At 42.7% G+C, this 16194-nt stretch overlaps 1 protein-coding gene across 8 annotated transcripts; it reads left to right on the forward strand.

Annotated features, from left to right (window-relative positions):
• Positions 1-122: 122 nt before the first annotated feature.
• On the forward strand, positions 123-16043 carry bin1b (bridging integrator 1b). Of its 8 annotated transcripts, none has more exons than XM_063877822.1 (19): positions 124-530; positions 8260-8340; positions 8486-8540; positions 8728-8822; positions 9226-9261; positions 10370-10465; positions 10534-10641; positions 11145-11237; positions 11771-11856; positions 11952-12027; positions 12109-12164; positions 12247-12291; positions 12857-12917; positions 13107-13229; positions 13841-13861; positions 14102-14488; positions 14727-14780; positions 14887-14988; positions 15185-16043. In XM_063877822.1, the coding sequence occupies exons 1-19, from the start codon at positions 450-452 to the stop codon at positions 15284-15286; spliced, it is 1758 nt and encodes a 585-aa protein (XP_063733892.1). In that variant the 5' UTR covers positions 124-449; the 3' UTR covers positions 15287-16043. The 8 variants fall into 8 exon arrangements, with proteins under 8 accessions (XP_063733894.1, XP_063733892.1, XP_063733891.1 ...); XM_063877821.1 differs by having other exon boundaries at positions 12857-12916; positions 13097-13229; XM_063877823.1 differs by lacking the exon at positions 11145-11237 and adding an exon at positions 13345-13422 and having other exon boundaries at positions 125-530.
• The last annotated feature ends 151 nt before the right edge of the window (positions 16044-16194 follow it).

The following is a 16194-nucleotide window of genomic DNA, read 5'->3' on the forward strand; positions in this document are numbered from 1 at the left end:
ACTCTGTGTGCATAAATAAGGCCTTGTGTAAAAGCAGCAACACACCAGTTGCATGCTTGCAACAGATGCCTGCTAATAATACCAACCTGCTGCGCCTTTAAGAGGATGAGGAGGAAACTTAATATCTCTCCATATCGAGTCTGCATCAATTAACAGAGAGTCGAGAACAGGTCGATTTCTGAATCTGCACCTCTGCTCTGACCACCAGACTCCAGCCACTTGTTTTCTGTTGTTTTGTCACACATAAACTGGATTAAATTACGCATTGCACCTTTAAGACGCTGTCCCTTGGATTAGAGTTACGCGCACTGAGCCAAATCTCCCTCCGGAGGGGTTTTACGCACCGTCGGTTTCCAGAGTAGGGTCTCCTTCAACGACTTTCCCCCCCTCTGTCCCTGTTCTTCTTCGCTGGTTGTGACACCGCCGGGGAGCCCTCCACGCCGCGCGACATGGCCGAAATGGGGAAAGGGGTCACGGCCGGGAAACTGGCCATCAACGTCCAGAAGAGGCTCACCAGAGCGCAGGAGAAGGTAGGACACCATGTCCGCCTGTGAAACATAATCCGCAACTTTTTACCTGCCAATACAACTCATTTAAACAGTTCATGCCTTTTCTACAGTAACCTTTACCTGAAAGCCTCATGTGACATTTAACCACGTCTGGATCTGCTCCACTAACACTGCGATATATTCAGGTGTTTTTCTGGGTTACTTTAAAGTTTAAGGGGTTTTAGTGAGTGCCATCTCGAATGTTCCCCATGCATTTTATCACAAGATGTAAAACCCCTACAACTTTAATCCACTTCTGGGGTCAACCCTGTAACACAAGCACCCTGTATGTTTAGTGTGCATTTAAACCCTTAAAGACGCATTTATATCTTAAAGTGGGCTTTTTTCTACAATATAACACTATGTGGTATATTTAAGGGGTTTCTACCTCTAAAAGCCCTTTAATCCACACATATCGACCCATAGACACACCATTTTACCTCCATTGGAAAATATGGTATTGTCCTTTTAAATTAAAGGGGCTACCTTGTGAATATTTTGTATATAAATGACTAAATAACATACATTTTTTTGAGGTAATAAAGGGTAAGTAAAGGGGATTCTGCTGAGCCACTCAACAAGAAGTAGGAGATTGTAATGTCATAAACTTAGAGGATTGATGTGTTATGATAGTCAAATCAGTTATGGTCACCTACTACGACCATTCAGGGAGCAAAATAAGTTGACGTTTCAACTCAGAGTACAGTGTTTAGAGTAGTAGAAATGGTCCTTTCAAAATAAAAGTCCAAAGAATCATCATTTGAAGAAGGAAAAACCAATACCGATTCCATGAAAACACACAGTTTAATTATGCATTCTGACTCTGAAATATCCCGTGTCCTAGAGTTGGAACTCAGCAGGTTTTGTCCTGAACTCCAGAGTAGAAAAGTAGGATATAAACTTTAATATATAGAAGTGACAGAATGAAACCTGAGTCCAGCTTTCTGTCTGAGTTATTATTGTCTGTCCTAATCACTGTTGCTTAAGCCTGTGGAGCTTTTACTCTCTAATCACCGCAGCTCCACACAGCCGTCACACACATATTCATCCCTCTTTCTTTGTGTTTTAACCTTTATTTTCCTCGGTCTGTGTTCAGAGAGACTCACGGCTGGCTGTTGTTGCATGTCTGTAACTCTAACTCTCCTCCGATGAGTCTCTGCTCATTCCTCGCAGCAGCTGCACATAACTCAAACCCTCCTGAAGTTTAAATGCACACTTCCGACAGTCCGCCTCTTTCTAAAGCGCCTTGCACTGCGAACACTGTGGGACGACATATATGTCATATATTTAGTTTTTACTCCATCATTTATTCAATCAACATCATCCTGTGTTAAACAAGACTAGGGATTGAGATCATAAACTCATCAGGAAAATGTTCAACAAGGTAGTAAATCAAGTGAGAAGTAAGGCAAGGCAAGTTTATTTATATAGGACCTTTCAACACAAGGCAATTCAAAGTGCTTTACAAACATGAAAGACATTAAGAGCGTTAAAAAAAAATTGTCCGGTATAAACACATTCTAGAAAGGCATTTAAAGACAGTCATTTAAGAGTAAAGATAATGAAATAAACACAACAGGTATAAAATACATGAATAAAAGTCACTGTGCAGAATAAAAGTCACTGTGCAGAATAACAGTCACTGTGCAGAATAACAGTCACAGTGCAGAATAACAGTCACAGTGCAGAATAACAGTCACAGTGCAGAATAACAGTCACAGTGCAGAATAACAGTCACAGTGCAGAATAACAGTCACTGTGCAGAATAACAGTCACTGTGCAGAATAACAGTCACAGTGCAGAATAACAGTCACAGTGCAGAATAAAAGTCACAGTGCAGAATAACAGTCACAGTGCAGAATAACAGTCACTGTGCAGAATAACAGTCACAGTGCAGAATAACAGTCACAGTGCAGAATAACAGTCACTGTGCAGAATAACAGTCACTGTGCAGAATAACAGTCACAGTGCAGAATAACAGTCACTGTGCAGAATAACAGTCATAGTGCAGAATAACAGTCACAGTGCAGAATAACAGTCACAGTGCAGAATAACAGTCACAGTGCAGAATAACAGTCACAGTGCAGAATAACAGTCACAGTGCAGAATAACAGTCACTGTGCAGAATAACAGTCACAGTGCAGAATAACAGTCACAGTGCAGAATAACAGTCACAGTGCAGAATAACAGTCACAGTGCAGAATAACAGTCACAGTGCAGAATAACAGTCACTGTGCAGAATAACAGTCACAGTGCAGAATAACAGTCACAGTGCAGAATAACAGTCACTGTGCAGAATAACAGTCATAGTGCAGAATAACAGTCATAGTGCAGAATAACAGTCACAGTGCAGAATAACAGTCACAGTGCAGAGTAAAAGTCACTGTGCAGAATAACAGTCACTGTGCAGAATAACAGTCACAGTGCAGAATAACAGTCACTGTGCAGAATAACAGTCATAGTGCAGAATAACAGTCACAGTGCAGAATAACAGTCACAGTGCAGAGTAACAGTCACTGTGCAGAATAACAGTCACTGTGCAGAATAAAAGTCACTGTGCAGAATAAAAGTCACAGTGCAGAATAAAAGTCACAGTGCAGAATAACAGTCACAGTGCAGAATAACAGTCATAGTGCAGAATAACAGTCACTGTGCAGAGTAAAAGTCACTGTGCAGAATAACAGTCACTGTGCAGAATAACAGTCACAGTGCAGAATAACAGTCACAGTGCAGAGTAAAAGTCACTGTGCAGAATAACAGTCACAGTGCAGAGTAAAAGTCACAGTGCAGAATAACAGTCACAGTGCAGAATAACAGTCACAGTGCAGAATAACAGTCACTGTGCAGAGTAAAAGTCACAGTGCAGAATAACAGTCACAGTGCAGAATAACAGTCACAGTGCAGAATAACAGTCACAGTGCAGAGTAAAAGTCACTGTGCAGAATAACAGTCACAGTGCAGAGTAAAAGTCACAGTGCAGAATAACAGTCACAGTGCAGAATAACAGTCACAGTGCAGAATAACAGTCACTGTGCAGAGTAAAAGTCACAGTGCAGAATAACAGTCACAGTGCAGAATAACAGTCACAGTGCAGAATAACAGTCACAGTGCAGAATAACAGTCACTGTGCAGAATAACAGTCACTGTGCAGAATAAAAGTCACAGTGCAGAATAACAGTCACAGTGCAGAATAACAGTCACAGTGCAGAGTAAAAGTCACTGTGCAGAATAAAAGTCACAGTGCAGAATAACAGTCACAGTGCAGAATAACAGTCACTGTGCAGAATAACAGTCACTGTGCAGAATAAAAGTCACAGTGCAGAATAACAGTCACAGTGCAGAATAACAGTCACAGTGCAGAGTAAAAGTCACTGTGCAGAATAAAAGTCACAGTGCAGAATAACAGTCACAGTGCAGAATAACAGTCACAGTGCAGAATAAAAGTCACAGTGCAGAATAACAGTCACAGTGCAGAATAACAGTCACAGTGCAGAATAACAGTCACAGTGCAGAATAACAGTCACAGTGCAGAATAACAGTCACAGTGCAGAATAACAGTCACTGTGCAGAATAACAGTCACAGTGCAGAATGACAGTCACAGTGCAGAATAACAGTCACAGTGCAGAATAACAGTCACAGTGCAGAATAACAGTCACTGTGCAGAATAACAGTCACTGTGCAGAATAACAGTCACAGTGCAGAATAACAGTCACAGTGCAGAATAACAGTCACAGTGCAGAATAACAGTCACAGTGCAGAATGACAGTCACAGTGCAGAATAACAGTCACAGTGCAGAATAACAGTCACTGTGCAGAATAACAGTCACTGTGCAGAATAACAGTCACAGTGCAGAATAACAGTCACAGTGCAGAATAACAGTCACAGTGCAGAATAACAGTCACAGTGCAGAATGACAGTCACAGTGCAGAATAACAGTCACAGTGCAGAATAACAGTCACTGTGCAGAATAACAGTCACTGTGCAGAATAACAGTCACAGTGCAGAATAACAGTCACAGTGCAGAATGACAGTCACAGTGCAGAATAACAGTCACAGTGCAGAATAACAGTCACTGTGCAGAATAACAGTCACTGTGCAGAATAACAGTCACAGTGCAGAATAACAGTCACAGTGCAGAATAACAGTCACAGTGCAGAATAACAGTCACAGTGCAGAATAACAGTCACAGTGCAGAATAACAGTCACAGTGCAGAATAACAGTCACAGTGCAGAATAACAGTCACAGTGCAGAATAACAGTCACAGTGCAGAATAACAGTCACAGTGCAGAATAACAGTCACAGTGCAGAATAACAGTCACAGTGCAGAATAACAGTCACAGTGCAGAATAACAGTCACAGTGCAGAATGACAGTCACAGTGCAGAATAACAGTCACAGTGCAGAATAACAGTCACAGTGCAGAATAACAGTCACAGTGCAGAATAACAGTCACAGTGCAGAGTAACAGTCACAGTGCAGAATAAAAGTCACAGTGCAGAATAACAGTCACAGTGCAGAATAACAGTCACAGTGCAGAATAACAGTCACTGTGCAGAATAACAGTCACAGCGCATGTTAGATCAGAACAGTTCATTAAAAGCAGCGGCAAAAAGAAATGTTTTCAGCCTGGATTTAAAAGTAGTAAGCGTTGCAGCGGGCCTGCAGGGTTCTGGGAGTTTGTTCCAGATATTTGGAGCATAATAACTGAACGCTGCTTCTCCTTGTTTAGTTCTAAGTCTGGGGACAGAAAGTTGTCCCGTTCCAGAAGACCTGAGAGTTCTGGATGGTTCATAATGTAGGAGGAGATCACAAATGCTCAATGGTGGTTGTAATCAACTGTTAGTGTGAAGTAAGCTCATTTTCTCATAGACTTCTATCCTATCTGACTCTGGGACAGCTTTCCTAAGATTCCTGAGTACTTTTAATACTTTTAATGCAAGATAAGATAGATTTGAGAGGCAATAAAGCAAATTCTCTCATAGACTTCTATACAATCGGATATTTTACTTCAAAGTAGTGATACTCCAGTTTAAAGCGTTTCTCTTACAAGTAAAAGTCATGCATTGAAACTGAAGTAAAAGTATAAGCATAAAAACGTACGTCCAAAAGTAAAAGTGCATTTGTAAAATCAATAGGTGTAAATATAAGTATTGTGCAGTTCCCAGTTTCAACAGGAAGCAGCAAAACACCTGATCTCACATAAAGACTTTCACTTCCTCTTCTTAAATAATATCCAACACTCCCAGTATCATATCCATCTAAACACAGCTCCCTCTATTAATAGAAACCCCATAAGTATCACTCTTTGGATAATGGTGCATGGCTTCTCTGCAGTAAAGCCTGATTTCCTCTCTTGACTTTGATCTGCAGGAAACAGCAACACTATTTGACTTGTAAACAAACCAAAAGTGGTTATTTTGAGCAAGAAAATATAGGATTGCAACCAATCAGGGACAGAGAAGTAGTTGGAGATCATTAAAGCAGCCTTTTGGGTTATGTGCTGTTTTTATGAATGGACATCTAGTGGGTTTATTACAGAATAAAGAGGAATGATTATTCTCTGAATGCACGATTGCATTATTTTTGACTCTAAAATTAAAACAAAAGGTGGTTCACTGCTGCAGAAATGTGTACTCGTGTCTCTAAAATATTAAATACAGAAGACATTCAGATCTGTTCCTTGAGTAGAAGTAGTAATACCACAGTGTAGAAATACTCTTAGCATCCAAACATACATAAAGTACCCAAAGCTGATGCAGAATTCAACATTTTCAGACGATATTTGGATTCAAAAAATGATTAATAATGTGTTAATCTTTTTAGTTTTGCAGCTTTTGAAGGCTTTACCACCAGGAATCCTGCACAGTGTTCCACATTCGGTGGAATAGAAGTATGAGGTAGCATAACATGTAAATAATCAAGATAAGTAGCTTCAGAATTGTACTTTCTTTGGAAAATGCATTCCAATATTGTGTCCCAAACTAAAATATTGGAGAATTTATCTCGAGGAAACCCTCTTCCAGAAAGCAGAAACAGTTTGATTGTACCTCCGACATGTGACGGAGTTTCAGGCGATACCGAGGAGTAGAGGGGAAGGTCAGAGTATCGTCTTCCCTCTGAGGAGGAGGAGGAAGAGGAAGAGGAAGAGGAAGAGGAGAAGGTGAAGAAGAAGAGGAGGAGGAGGAGGAGGAGCGGAGCGTATTAGTATGGCTCTACTGGGACATGTCTCTTTATTTTTTCTCATACTGCCTGTGCTGCAGTACCTCTTTTCACCCTCTGTCTGAAACCAGAGCCCAGTCTGCTCTGATTGGTTAGCTGGCCGGCTGTGTTGTGATTGGTTAACCAGCTTAGAGATGTCCCGCCCCTTAGCCAATCATGTACAATGTGTTGGAGCGCTAGCCAATAGGAGCATGAGTGTAACATAGTGTTGTCACTATGTTCCCGAAGTAAACAGAAGAGGTCAATGGAGGCGTTTCAGTCCTCACTTCCTTATTCTCATACACTTAAAAACTTCATACAATTCTGAATTTTCTTCATTTCATGTCTTTTTTTCCCCTGTGAAAATAAAGACAGTCTTGCATCAAACAGGTGAAGTGTGTAGCTGAATCACACAAGTTTTATCTGACCATTTTGACCCAGCTGACCGTAGTTGTCATAGTGATGTAATGTCACCCGCTCAGCTGTGCTGCAGAGCATGCTGGGAAAAATTCCCCCCCTGGAGTCCAGATGAGGGGCAAAGAGGAAAGACCCCGGGACATCAGATTTTAATGTCCACTAGTAATCTGAATCTGTACTTATCAAACCTCCAAGTCACTATGCATGGCCTGTACACCTGTCCACCCCCCCCCCCCACCCCACCCAACTCCCAGCATGCATCACTCCTGTGTGTGTGTATCTATCAATAGCCTCCTCCTCAACACTCTTAATACCCACAAACTGCCTGGGTGTGTATTTTTGGGAGTTTGAAACTGAACACCGATGGTTGGTGGGTGGCTGGGAACACACACACACACACACACACACACACACACACACACACACACACACACACACACACACACACACACACACACACACACACACACACAACAGTATGCCTCATTACACCTGAGTTTACCCTGAGCTAAATGAATGAAGTGTGTGGTTATGTAATTTTTACTGTATGCAGAGTGAGGTGTGTGTGTGTGTGTGTGTGTGTGTGTGTGAGAGCAGGTGTGTGTCGCCCAAGCGGGGAAGTCCCCGTCCTCGCGGTGCTGCTGGTTTGTGTATCTGTCACAGGATTATGGAGCAGGTGGTGCTGCGGGTGGAGCTCAGATTAGCCGGTGACCTTGTGGCTCTAACAACAAAACCAACATGTTTATTTCTCCTGTTTCTATAAACCACGCTTCACCTCCTCTCTCAGAAACACAGATTACTATACTACTGTACATCATTACATATCACACACACACACACACACACACACACACACACACACACACACACACACACACACACACACACACACACACACACACACACACACACACACACACACACACACACACACACACACACACACACACACACACACACACACTAGATGTAGAGGAGACATGGCTCTGGGGGGGTCTGGGAATAGCTGGATCCTGTTATAGGTCTGCATGAAGCCCCATGAATGAAACGAGACGGTGATACTCGGACAGACTTGTATTTTTGTTTTCCTGCAGGTGATGCAGAAGCTTGGCAAAGCAGATGAGACCCGAGACGCTGCCTTCGAGGAGATGGTGTCCAACTTCAACAAGCAGATGGTCAGCAGACATTTCATAACGCACATTTATTATATTAAAATATGCTGTGAGGCCATTTATACTTTTCTTACAGCTAGAAATTATATTTGAGGCCACAGTTCAGTTTCAATGACTTTTAAATATTCCATTCCCACCCCTCCTGCAGACAGAAGGCACCAAACTGCAGAAAGACCTGAAGGCGTACGTGTTAGCGGTGAAAAGTGAGCGAGAGGAAGAGCATATCTGTGTAATCATGTGACATTATATAGCTAGATATATATATATACTTTATGGTGTGTGTGTGTGTGTGTGTGTGTGTGTGTGTGTGTGTGTGTGTGTGTGTGTGTGTGTGTGTGTGTGTGTGTGTGTGTGTGTGTGTGTGTGTGTGTGTGTGTGTGTGTGTTTCAGCGATGCACGATGCGTCCCGGCGGCTGCAGGACTGTCTGGCTGAGATGTACGAACCAGACTGGTTTGGCAAAGAGGAGATGGACGCGCTGACAGAGGTGAGCACACATCCAGATAAAAGTGGAAATATATAAAGACGGATTACAAATGATAAAATAATATATTCAGGAATTGTGTATTTACTTTGCATATTTATGAAGTATTTTATGTCTATTTTAAAAGCAATTAGAAATAAATAACATTATATTTAAGTATAAATGCAGAAATAAATACGTCTGTTTTTTTATATTTCCTTTTTTTATTCCTTTTCTATTTTCATAATTTTGTTAATTCTATTATTTATTCTTTGGTTTTTGTTTTTAATATTTCCAGATTTTTTGGTATTTAATTCCGTATAAATCAAAGTGCTTGGTTTGCTTCGGGGTGTCTGCCCTTTCCTTCTCGTCCTGCTAACACCTTCTCTATTTCCTGACTGCATGCGTGTGTCCTTGCACCCTGAAGGAGATGATAGAGAAGGAGATGGACAATAACTTGGAGGTAAAACGCAGAAGGTTTCCAGAGTTTCCCGTCTGCAGTTTGGCTTCCTGTGGGAAACTCTGGATTAGCTCTGCAGTAAAAATATAGAGGAAGTAGAGGGTAAAACATAGAGGAAGAACAGGGTAAAACAGAGGAAGAACAGGGTAAAACATAGAGGAAGTAGAGGGTAAAACATAGAGGAAGTAGAGGGTAAAACATAGAGGAAGTAGAGGGTAAAACAGAGAGAAAGTAGAGGGTAAAACATAGAGGAAGTAGAGGGTAAAACATAGAGGAAGTAGAGGGTAAAACAGAGGAAGAACAGGGTAAAACATAGAGGAAGTAGAGGGTAAAACATAGAGGAAGTAGAGGGTAAAACAGAGGAAGTAGAGGGTAAAACATAGAGGAAGTAGAGGGTAAAACATAGAGAAAGTAGAGGGTAAAACAGAGGAAGTACAGGGTAAAACATAGAGGAAGTAGAGGGTAAAACATAGAGGAAGTAGAGGGTAAAACATAGAGGAAGTAGAGGGTAAAACATAGAGGAAGTAGAGAGTAAAACATAGAGGAAGTAGAGGGTAAAACATAGAGGAAGTAGAGGGTAAAACATAGAGGAAGTAGAGGGTAAAACAGAGGAAGTAGAGGGTAAAACAGAGGAAGTACAGGGTAAAACATAGAGGAAGTAGAGGGTAAAACAGAGGAAGTAGAGAGTAAAACATAGAGGAAGTAGAGGGTAAAACATAGAGGAAGTAGAGAGTAAAACATAGAGGAAGTAGAGGGTAAAATATAGAGGAAGTAGAGGGTAAAACATAGAGGAAGTAGAGGGTAAAACATAGAGGAAGTAGAGGGTAAAACATAGAGAAAGTAGAGGGTAAAACAGAGGAAGTACAGGGTAAAACATAGAGGAAGTAGAGGGTAAAACATAGAGGAAGTAGAGAGTAAAACATAGAGGAAGTAGAGGGTAAAACATAGAGGAAGTAGAGGGTAAAACATAGAGGAAGTAGAGAGTAAAACATAGAGGAAGTAGAGGGTAAAACATAGAGGAAGTAGAGGGTAAAACATAGAGGAAGTAGAGGGTAAAACGTAGAGGAAGTTGAGGGTAAAACTTGTGTAAAACTATTGTGCTGTGTTTCAGGACACAGACACCTTGTGGTTGGACTACCACCAGAACATCACGGACAAATCCCTGAACTCCCTGGACTCGTACCTGACTCAGTTTCCTGACATTAAGGTGTGTTTGCACATCTTTTTTGCACATTTCTTTTCCCCTTCACCATAAAACCAGGCGTTCTCCTGCAGGCTCGTATAGCGAAGCGCGACAGGAAGATGGTGGACTTTGACAGCGCCCGGCATCACTTCAGCTCCTTACAGAAAGGGAAGAAGAAGGACGAGGCCAAGATCGCCAAGGTGTGTGTGTGAATGTGTGTTCTGCTGAATTACGGTCTCTGTTGGAGTGTGTGTGTTTGTTCTGCTGCTCAAAGTAAAAAAGGAATATTTCACTCCATTAATAAAGATGATTGAAGTAACAGCAAAAATATCTGTGAATTTAGATCTTATTTGTCCAGTTCAACAGCTGCATTTTATCTGAAAACACACTATTTCAATCCCTTCTGTATTTAAAGCGCATGACATGGTTTGAAGAGTTATTCTTCAGGTAAAAAGCATGCGTTAAACTGGACCAAAGAGTGTGGATTATTCCTTTAACTGGTGAATTAACCCTCAGTGTGTCCATTTAAACTGAATGCTCATTAACACATTTGTGCCGGTCTTGCTTGTTCTTTCTTTTTCATGCATGGTGTGTGTGTGTGTGTGTGTGTGTGTGTGTGTGTGTGTGTGTGTGTGTGTGTGTGTGTGTGTGTGTGTGTGTGTGTGTGTGTGTGTGTGTGTGTGTGTGTGTGTGTGTGTGTTAGCCAGCAGCCCTGTTGGAGAAGGCGGCTCCCAGCTGGGCTCAGGGTTTGATTTCAGCCCACCAGGTGGCTCAGACTAACCTCTCCTACAACCAGGTGACACTAAACCTGACTCCCCCCTCCTACTCCCACTCCTCACACGTGCTCAGCGGTTATAAAATATAGGAATTAGCTTTCTGATTGTGCCGTTTTAGGGCACTTAAGTACATTTATATTCCCCATTAGCATCTCAAAAGCCATTCAATGCATTGCCGTTTAAATATCTATAATTATTGATGCATTAATCTGCTCACCCTGTCAGTGCTGCACCTGGTTACAGTGGAATCTATGTTATATACACAATAATAAATCATACATTTGTGCAGTCTTTGCATCCCCTCAACGTGCACAAGTGTGTTATTCTCACAGCCGCGGCGTCATAGCATCTCGACTAGGTCTAAGGACCAATGATCCCAATCCAAGACTCTAGAGAGCCTAGAAACAGCCTTAATTTCCATCCCTATTCAGACCCGTCATGGTTCGTCTGCATGTGTGTGTGCTTGTGAGAAAATGCTCTGTGTTACCGTCACACAGAGTCATTATTATTATTCACTGTGTGTGTGTGTGTGTGTGTGTGTGTGTGTGTGTAGGCGGAGGAGGAGCTGGGCAAAGCTCAGAAGATTTTTGAGGAGCTGAACGTGGAGTTGCAAGACGAGCTTCCAGCGCTGTTCGACAAGTGAGTTTTATTTCTCTGCAAACTTAAAAAAAGCTATAGTTCTTATATATATGAAAACTGCTTTTTGCTTATATTTCGTGTGTGTGTGTGTTCAGTCGTGTGGGCGTCTATGTGAACACATTCCAGGGCCTGGCAGGTTATCAGGAGAAGTTTCACAAGGAGATGAGCAAGGTGAGTCAAACTAACTAAATGAATAATCATTATTTTGTTTATGCTTTACTAAATGTTGCCTTCCTCTGTCGGCCTCTGCAGCTCAACCAGAACCTGAACGACATCATGACCAAACTGGAGGAGCAGCGGGAGCTAAAGTAAGTGGAGTTCCTGTCAGATCTGTCAGATTTGTCGCCGTGTTTAGGATGATTGAGAGTAACGCTCCTCGCCTCACTGCAGAAAAGGTGGCAGCGAAGCAGCAAAGACAGAGGACAGTGCCAAGAGGTAAACGCTGCTGCACACGGCCGAGCATGCAGTGCTCAACAACAACACTGACCCCTAACCCCCTGCTGCAGCAATGCAACCTGGGATTATATCAGGGAATTTCTAGGATTTTTAGATCTGTGAACGTTTTGCATCCTGATGAGGGCTGTGCATACTTTTTACGTTTACCTTTAGCACATCATGCAGCTGCAGTATGCATCACACTAACAGTAGGCCTTGCTCTTTGACCCTGGGAGATGCTTTTGGTTGCAGTAGGACATGTGTTCCTCACAGTGTGTATGGTATCTGTTCGTTTAAAGAGCGTTGTCTCCCTCTTGTGGATAAACTGAGAACAGCATGCTTGGATTTCAGTCAGATTTTCTTTTACTCTGCTGCTCTTTAACCCTTCCTCACTATCAGTGGTTCATCTTTTCTGTCTTACTAATTAACATCCTTTATACCCTGCAGCTAATACTGCTCATTTAATTTCCTCCCCAGAAAAATATGGCATGTTTTTGAGCAACAACGGGATGGATAATTAGCACATATATTATATATTTTCACGCTCTTTCTTCCTGTCTTTCAGCGAGGACGCTAACCACAGTGAATCGGCCAGCTCACCACCACCACCACCACCACCAGCAAAGGTAAAGTTCCAAAATACCTTTAGAAGAAGTCATTTTGATTAATATATATGAAAATAATACGGAACCATCGAGAGGACATCCTCAACACTGTGTGTGTACTAATCTGTCTCCCTGGCTCGTTTGCATGCGTTTTGCATGTGTGTGTATGTGTGTGTGTGTGGCTTCGTTTTACCCCTGCTGGTGGTGCAGAGGCCAGGTCCTCCCCCCTCTCGGCCTCCCCCCCGCATGACGCCGTCCCCGGACTTCAGACAGCAGCAGCGAGTCGAATCGACGGAGGACGAAGCGCCGCAAACGACCACACCGTCAGAGCAGGTCAGACGGAGCAATCTGCAATCCTGCAGAATTTACCGGGCTCCTTGAGTTTATTTGTTCCTACAGCAGACTTGTAACCCCCCCCCCCCCTAACCTGTATGTGTGTGTGGAGCAGTGTGAGCCCTGCTCAGGGGTGAACCTGCTGGATTGGGATGTGGAGGTGTTACAGCCCGACACATTAACAGCACCCAAGGTGGGTGAAGGTCAGCTGAACCTAACTCTGAGTTTACACGCAGTTCAAGAAAACTTCTGGATTCAATTAATCAAAAACCCTAGAGTCTTTCACCTCTCACACATGGTGCGGATCCCACTTTAAACTGCATGTACACACAGTGTCATCTGGTGCTGAATGTTATTATACTAAGTGTGGTGTCAGGTGCGTGGTCACTTTGCATGCAAATGTTTTTCTTGCATGATTCTCATTTATTTATGATGATGATAAAATGAAGACTCTCTTCATAATCATTTAAGATGCTTGAACCTGAAGCTGCAAAACCCCCTTGAGTGTCTCTTTAAAACTATTCATGTGTGCTACATTAATGTTTTAAGCGGTGGTAAGTAAACATCGATGTACTCACTGGTTATTTTTGTCTCGTGCTACCGCCCCGAAGGCGCCGTCATCAGACGTATGGGTAAGCAGACCGGAGTAATACGAGTCACTAGAAACTAATTAAGACTTAAACTCAGTTTCTAGTGACTCAACATTCTGTTTATTTTCTATCGTCACGAAGCAAATAACACTTCAACCTTTTCCACCAAAACCTCCTTCCTGTCCTCCAATACCCCTGCACCTCGTTATTACACCCTTTAAACCCAACGCTCCACACCCTCCGCCTCCCATCCTCCTCCACGACTCCCCTGACCTTTTGTAGCCCGCTGCAGAGTCTCAGCACGATGACCACAGATACCCAGAAGAGGCCCACGGTGGCTGGGACGCCGATGGAAGCACCGCCCAGAGCTTCCCACAAGCAGAACCGGCTCAGGAGAGCTGGGACAACGATGCGGTCCAGTCTCCTCAGATGCACACCGAACCAGACTGGGACGATGATGGCGCTCAAGCGGTGCAGGGGGGCTGGGGCGACGATGCAGTCCAGGCCCCTCAGACGCACACCGATCCGAACTGGGACGATGATGGCACTCAAGCGATGCAGGGGGGCTTGGGAGACAATGGAGTCCACGCCCCTCAGACGTACACCGAGCCCAACTGGGATGACTTTGGTGCCCAAGCAGTGCAGGGGGTCTGGGGAGATGAAGGAGAGGTAGGGTCAGGGGGCTTTAAAGCACCACAGGTTAAAGCCTGGATTCTAGGAACATTAGTGAAGAATAAAAACCCTTTCTTTACGGTTCCCTTTTTTCTACTTTCACCTCTTTGTTCTGATTAAAGCTTCAGATTCTTGACATATGGGTAACATGGACCCGACCTGTGGCTCTACTGGGACACGTGTCCATGCTTTAGCCCCTTTAATAACACACCTGCACCCGTCTGCTTATTTACAGAGTGTGGTGACCAATGGTTCGGATGGAGACCTCCCCCCAGGATTCATCTACAAGGTTGAATTTAGCTTGGAATATAAATAAATCCACTTTGTAATGAGGTTCTGGGTCTTCACTTTCAATCCAAACCATTGTTCTTACGGTGGCTGTGTTTGTGTTGCAGGTCAAAGCGGTACATGAATACGCTGCCACTGACGCCGATGAGCTGGAGCTGAAGGTGGGAGACTCTGTGCTGGTTTTGGCCTTCGACAACCCGGACGAGCAGGTCAATAACAAACATCTTTATTTATTGCTACTTTTGCAACTACCGAGCATGTTTGTTTTGCAAAGTAAGCAAAAAGAAAGAGCTTAGATTTTGCTAAATGTAGGCATGCATACTTCTTAGGTAATCCTTCATCTTGACTAGAAGGTTTTTGGGGTCAAAACATACTAAAATTCCATGTTTTGTTTTCTCTCTGCAGGACGACGGCTGGCTCCTGGGTGTGCAGGAGTCTCACTGGCTGCAGAACAAGGATATTTCAATCAAAGGCGTTTTCCCTGAAAACTTTACTCAGAAGGTTTGAGGTTCAAGCCCCTAAACTCTTCAGAATTATAGATCAAACTGAGTTGAAACGGCAGTAAAATGTGCATTTACACAACAAAGTGTATCAGTACATGATTCCAAATAAGCGTTCAAAGACAAAGGACATCTTCTCATGAAAACAAAGTTCATTATAAATTATTAACCCAACTCCGTCTGGTCAATGAACCGCAATCCTGTAAAACATGTCGGTCAAATTGCAAAATTAAATTCATTAGTATTGTTTTAATTCCCTTTCTTGAATTATTTATATGCAAACTAAACTCACGTCCTGAATGTATTGAATGAATGTCAAAATGTTTTATGTATCGTCGGTTTTGGAAAACAATATGAGCTTTTCCCGGTTCCTTGCATGAAGCATTTGATTGTATTGTCATTTCTTTTATAACACTGTGACATCGGGAGGCTCTGCTCCATGAAACGTGACTCTGATGGAAAGAAATGCAGATGACCCAAAGCAGAGCCCTGAGGAACGCCACAGGTATAAACAACATGGCCTTGCATTATCAAAATCTACTACCGTTTCTTGTAGGACTTTCAAAAGGGAACAGTAGTTTTTCATTTATTTTACCGGCCATTTTGAAGACATGACTTGAAGTGTGGCTTACATTTTCTAACAACTTTTATTTAGATTTTTGAATCGTCTTTTCGTTGATGGAATAAACTGATAAACCCACAAATTACATTGTTTGGGATTAACACACAAGTTGGATCGAGTCATTAAAGGTGAATAAAACCAAGTGTGGTGTCTCAGAGTCTTGTGTTCATGCATGCACCAATACACCAAGCGAAACCCTCTGTTAGACCTACTTGGCAATGAATCAAATTCCTCGTAGATCTCCATGGAGACCTGCCCCTCCCCCAACAGAGATTTGGTGTTAATGAATATCA

The sequence above is a fragment of the Eleginops maclovinus genome, chromosome 24 (assembly GCF_036324505.1).
Source record: "Eleginops maclovinus isolate JMC-PN-2008 ecotype Puerto Natales chromosome 24, JC_Emac_rtc_rv5, whole genome shotgun sequence".
Lineage (NCBI taxonomy): Eukaryota > Metazoa > Chordata > Actinopteri > Perciformes > Eleginopidae > Eleginops > Eleginops maclovinus.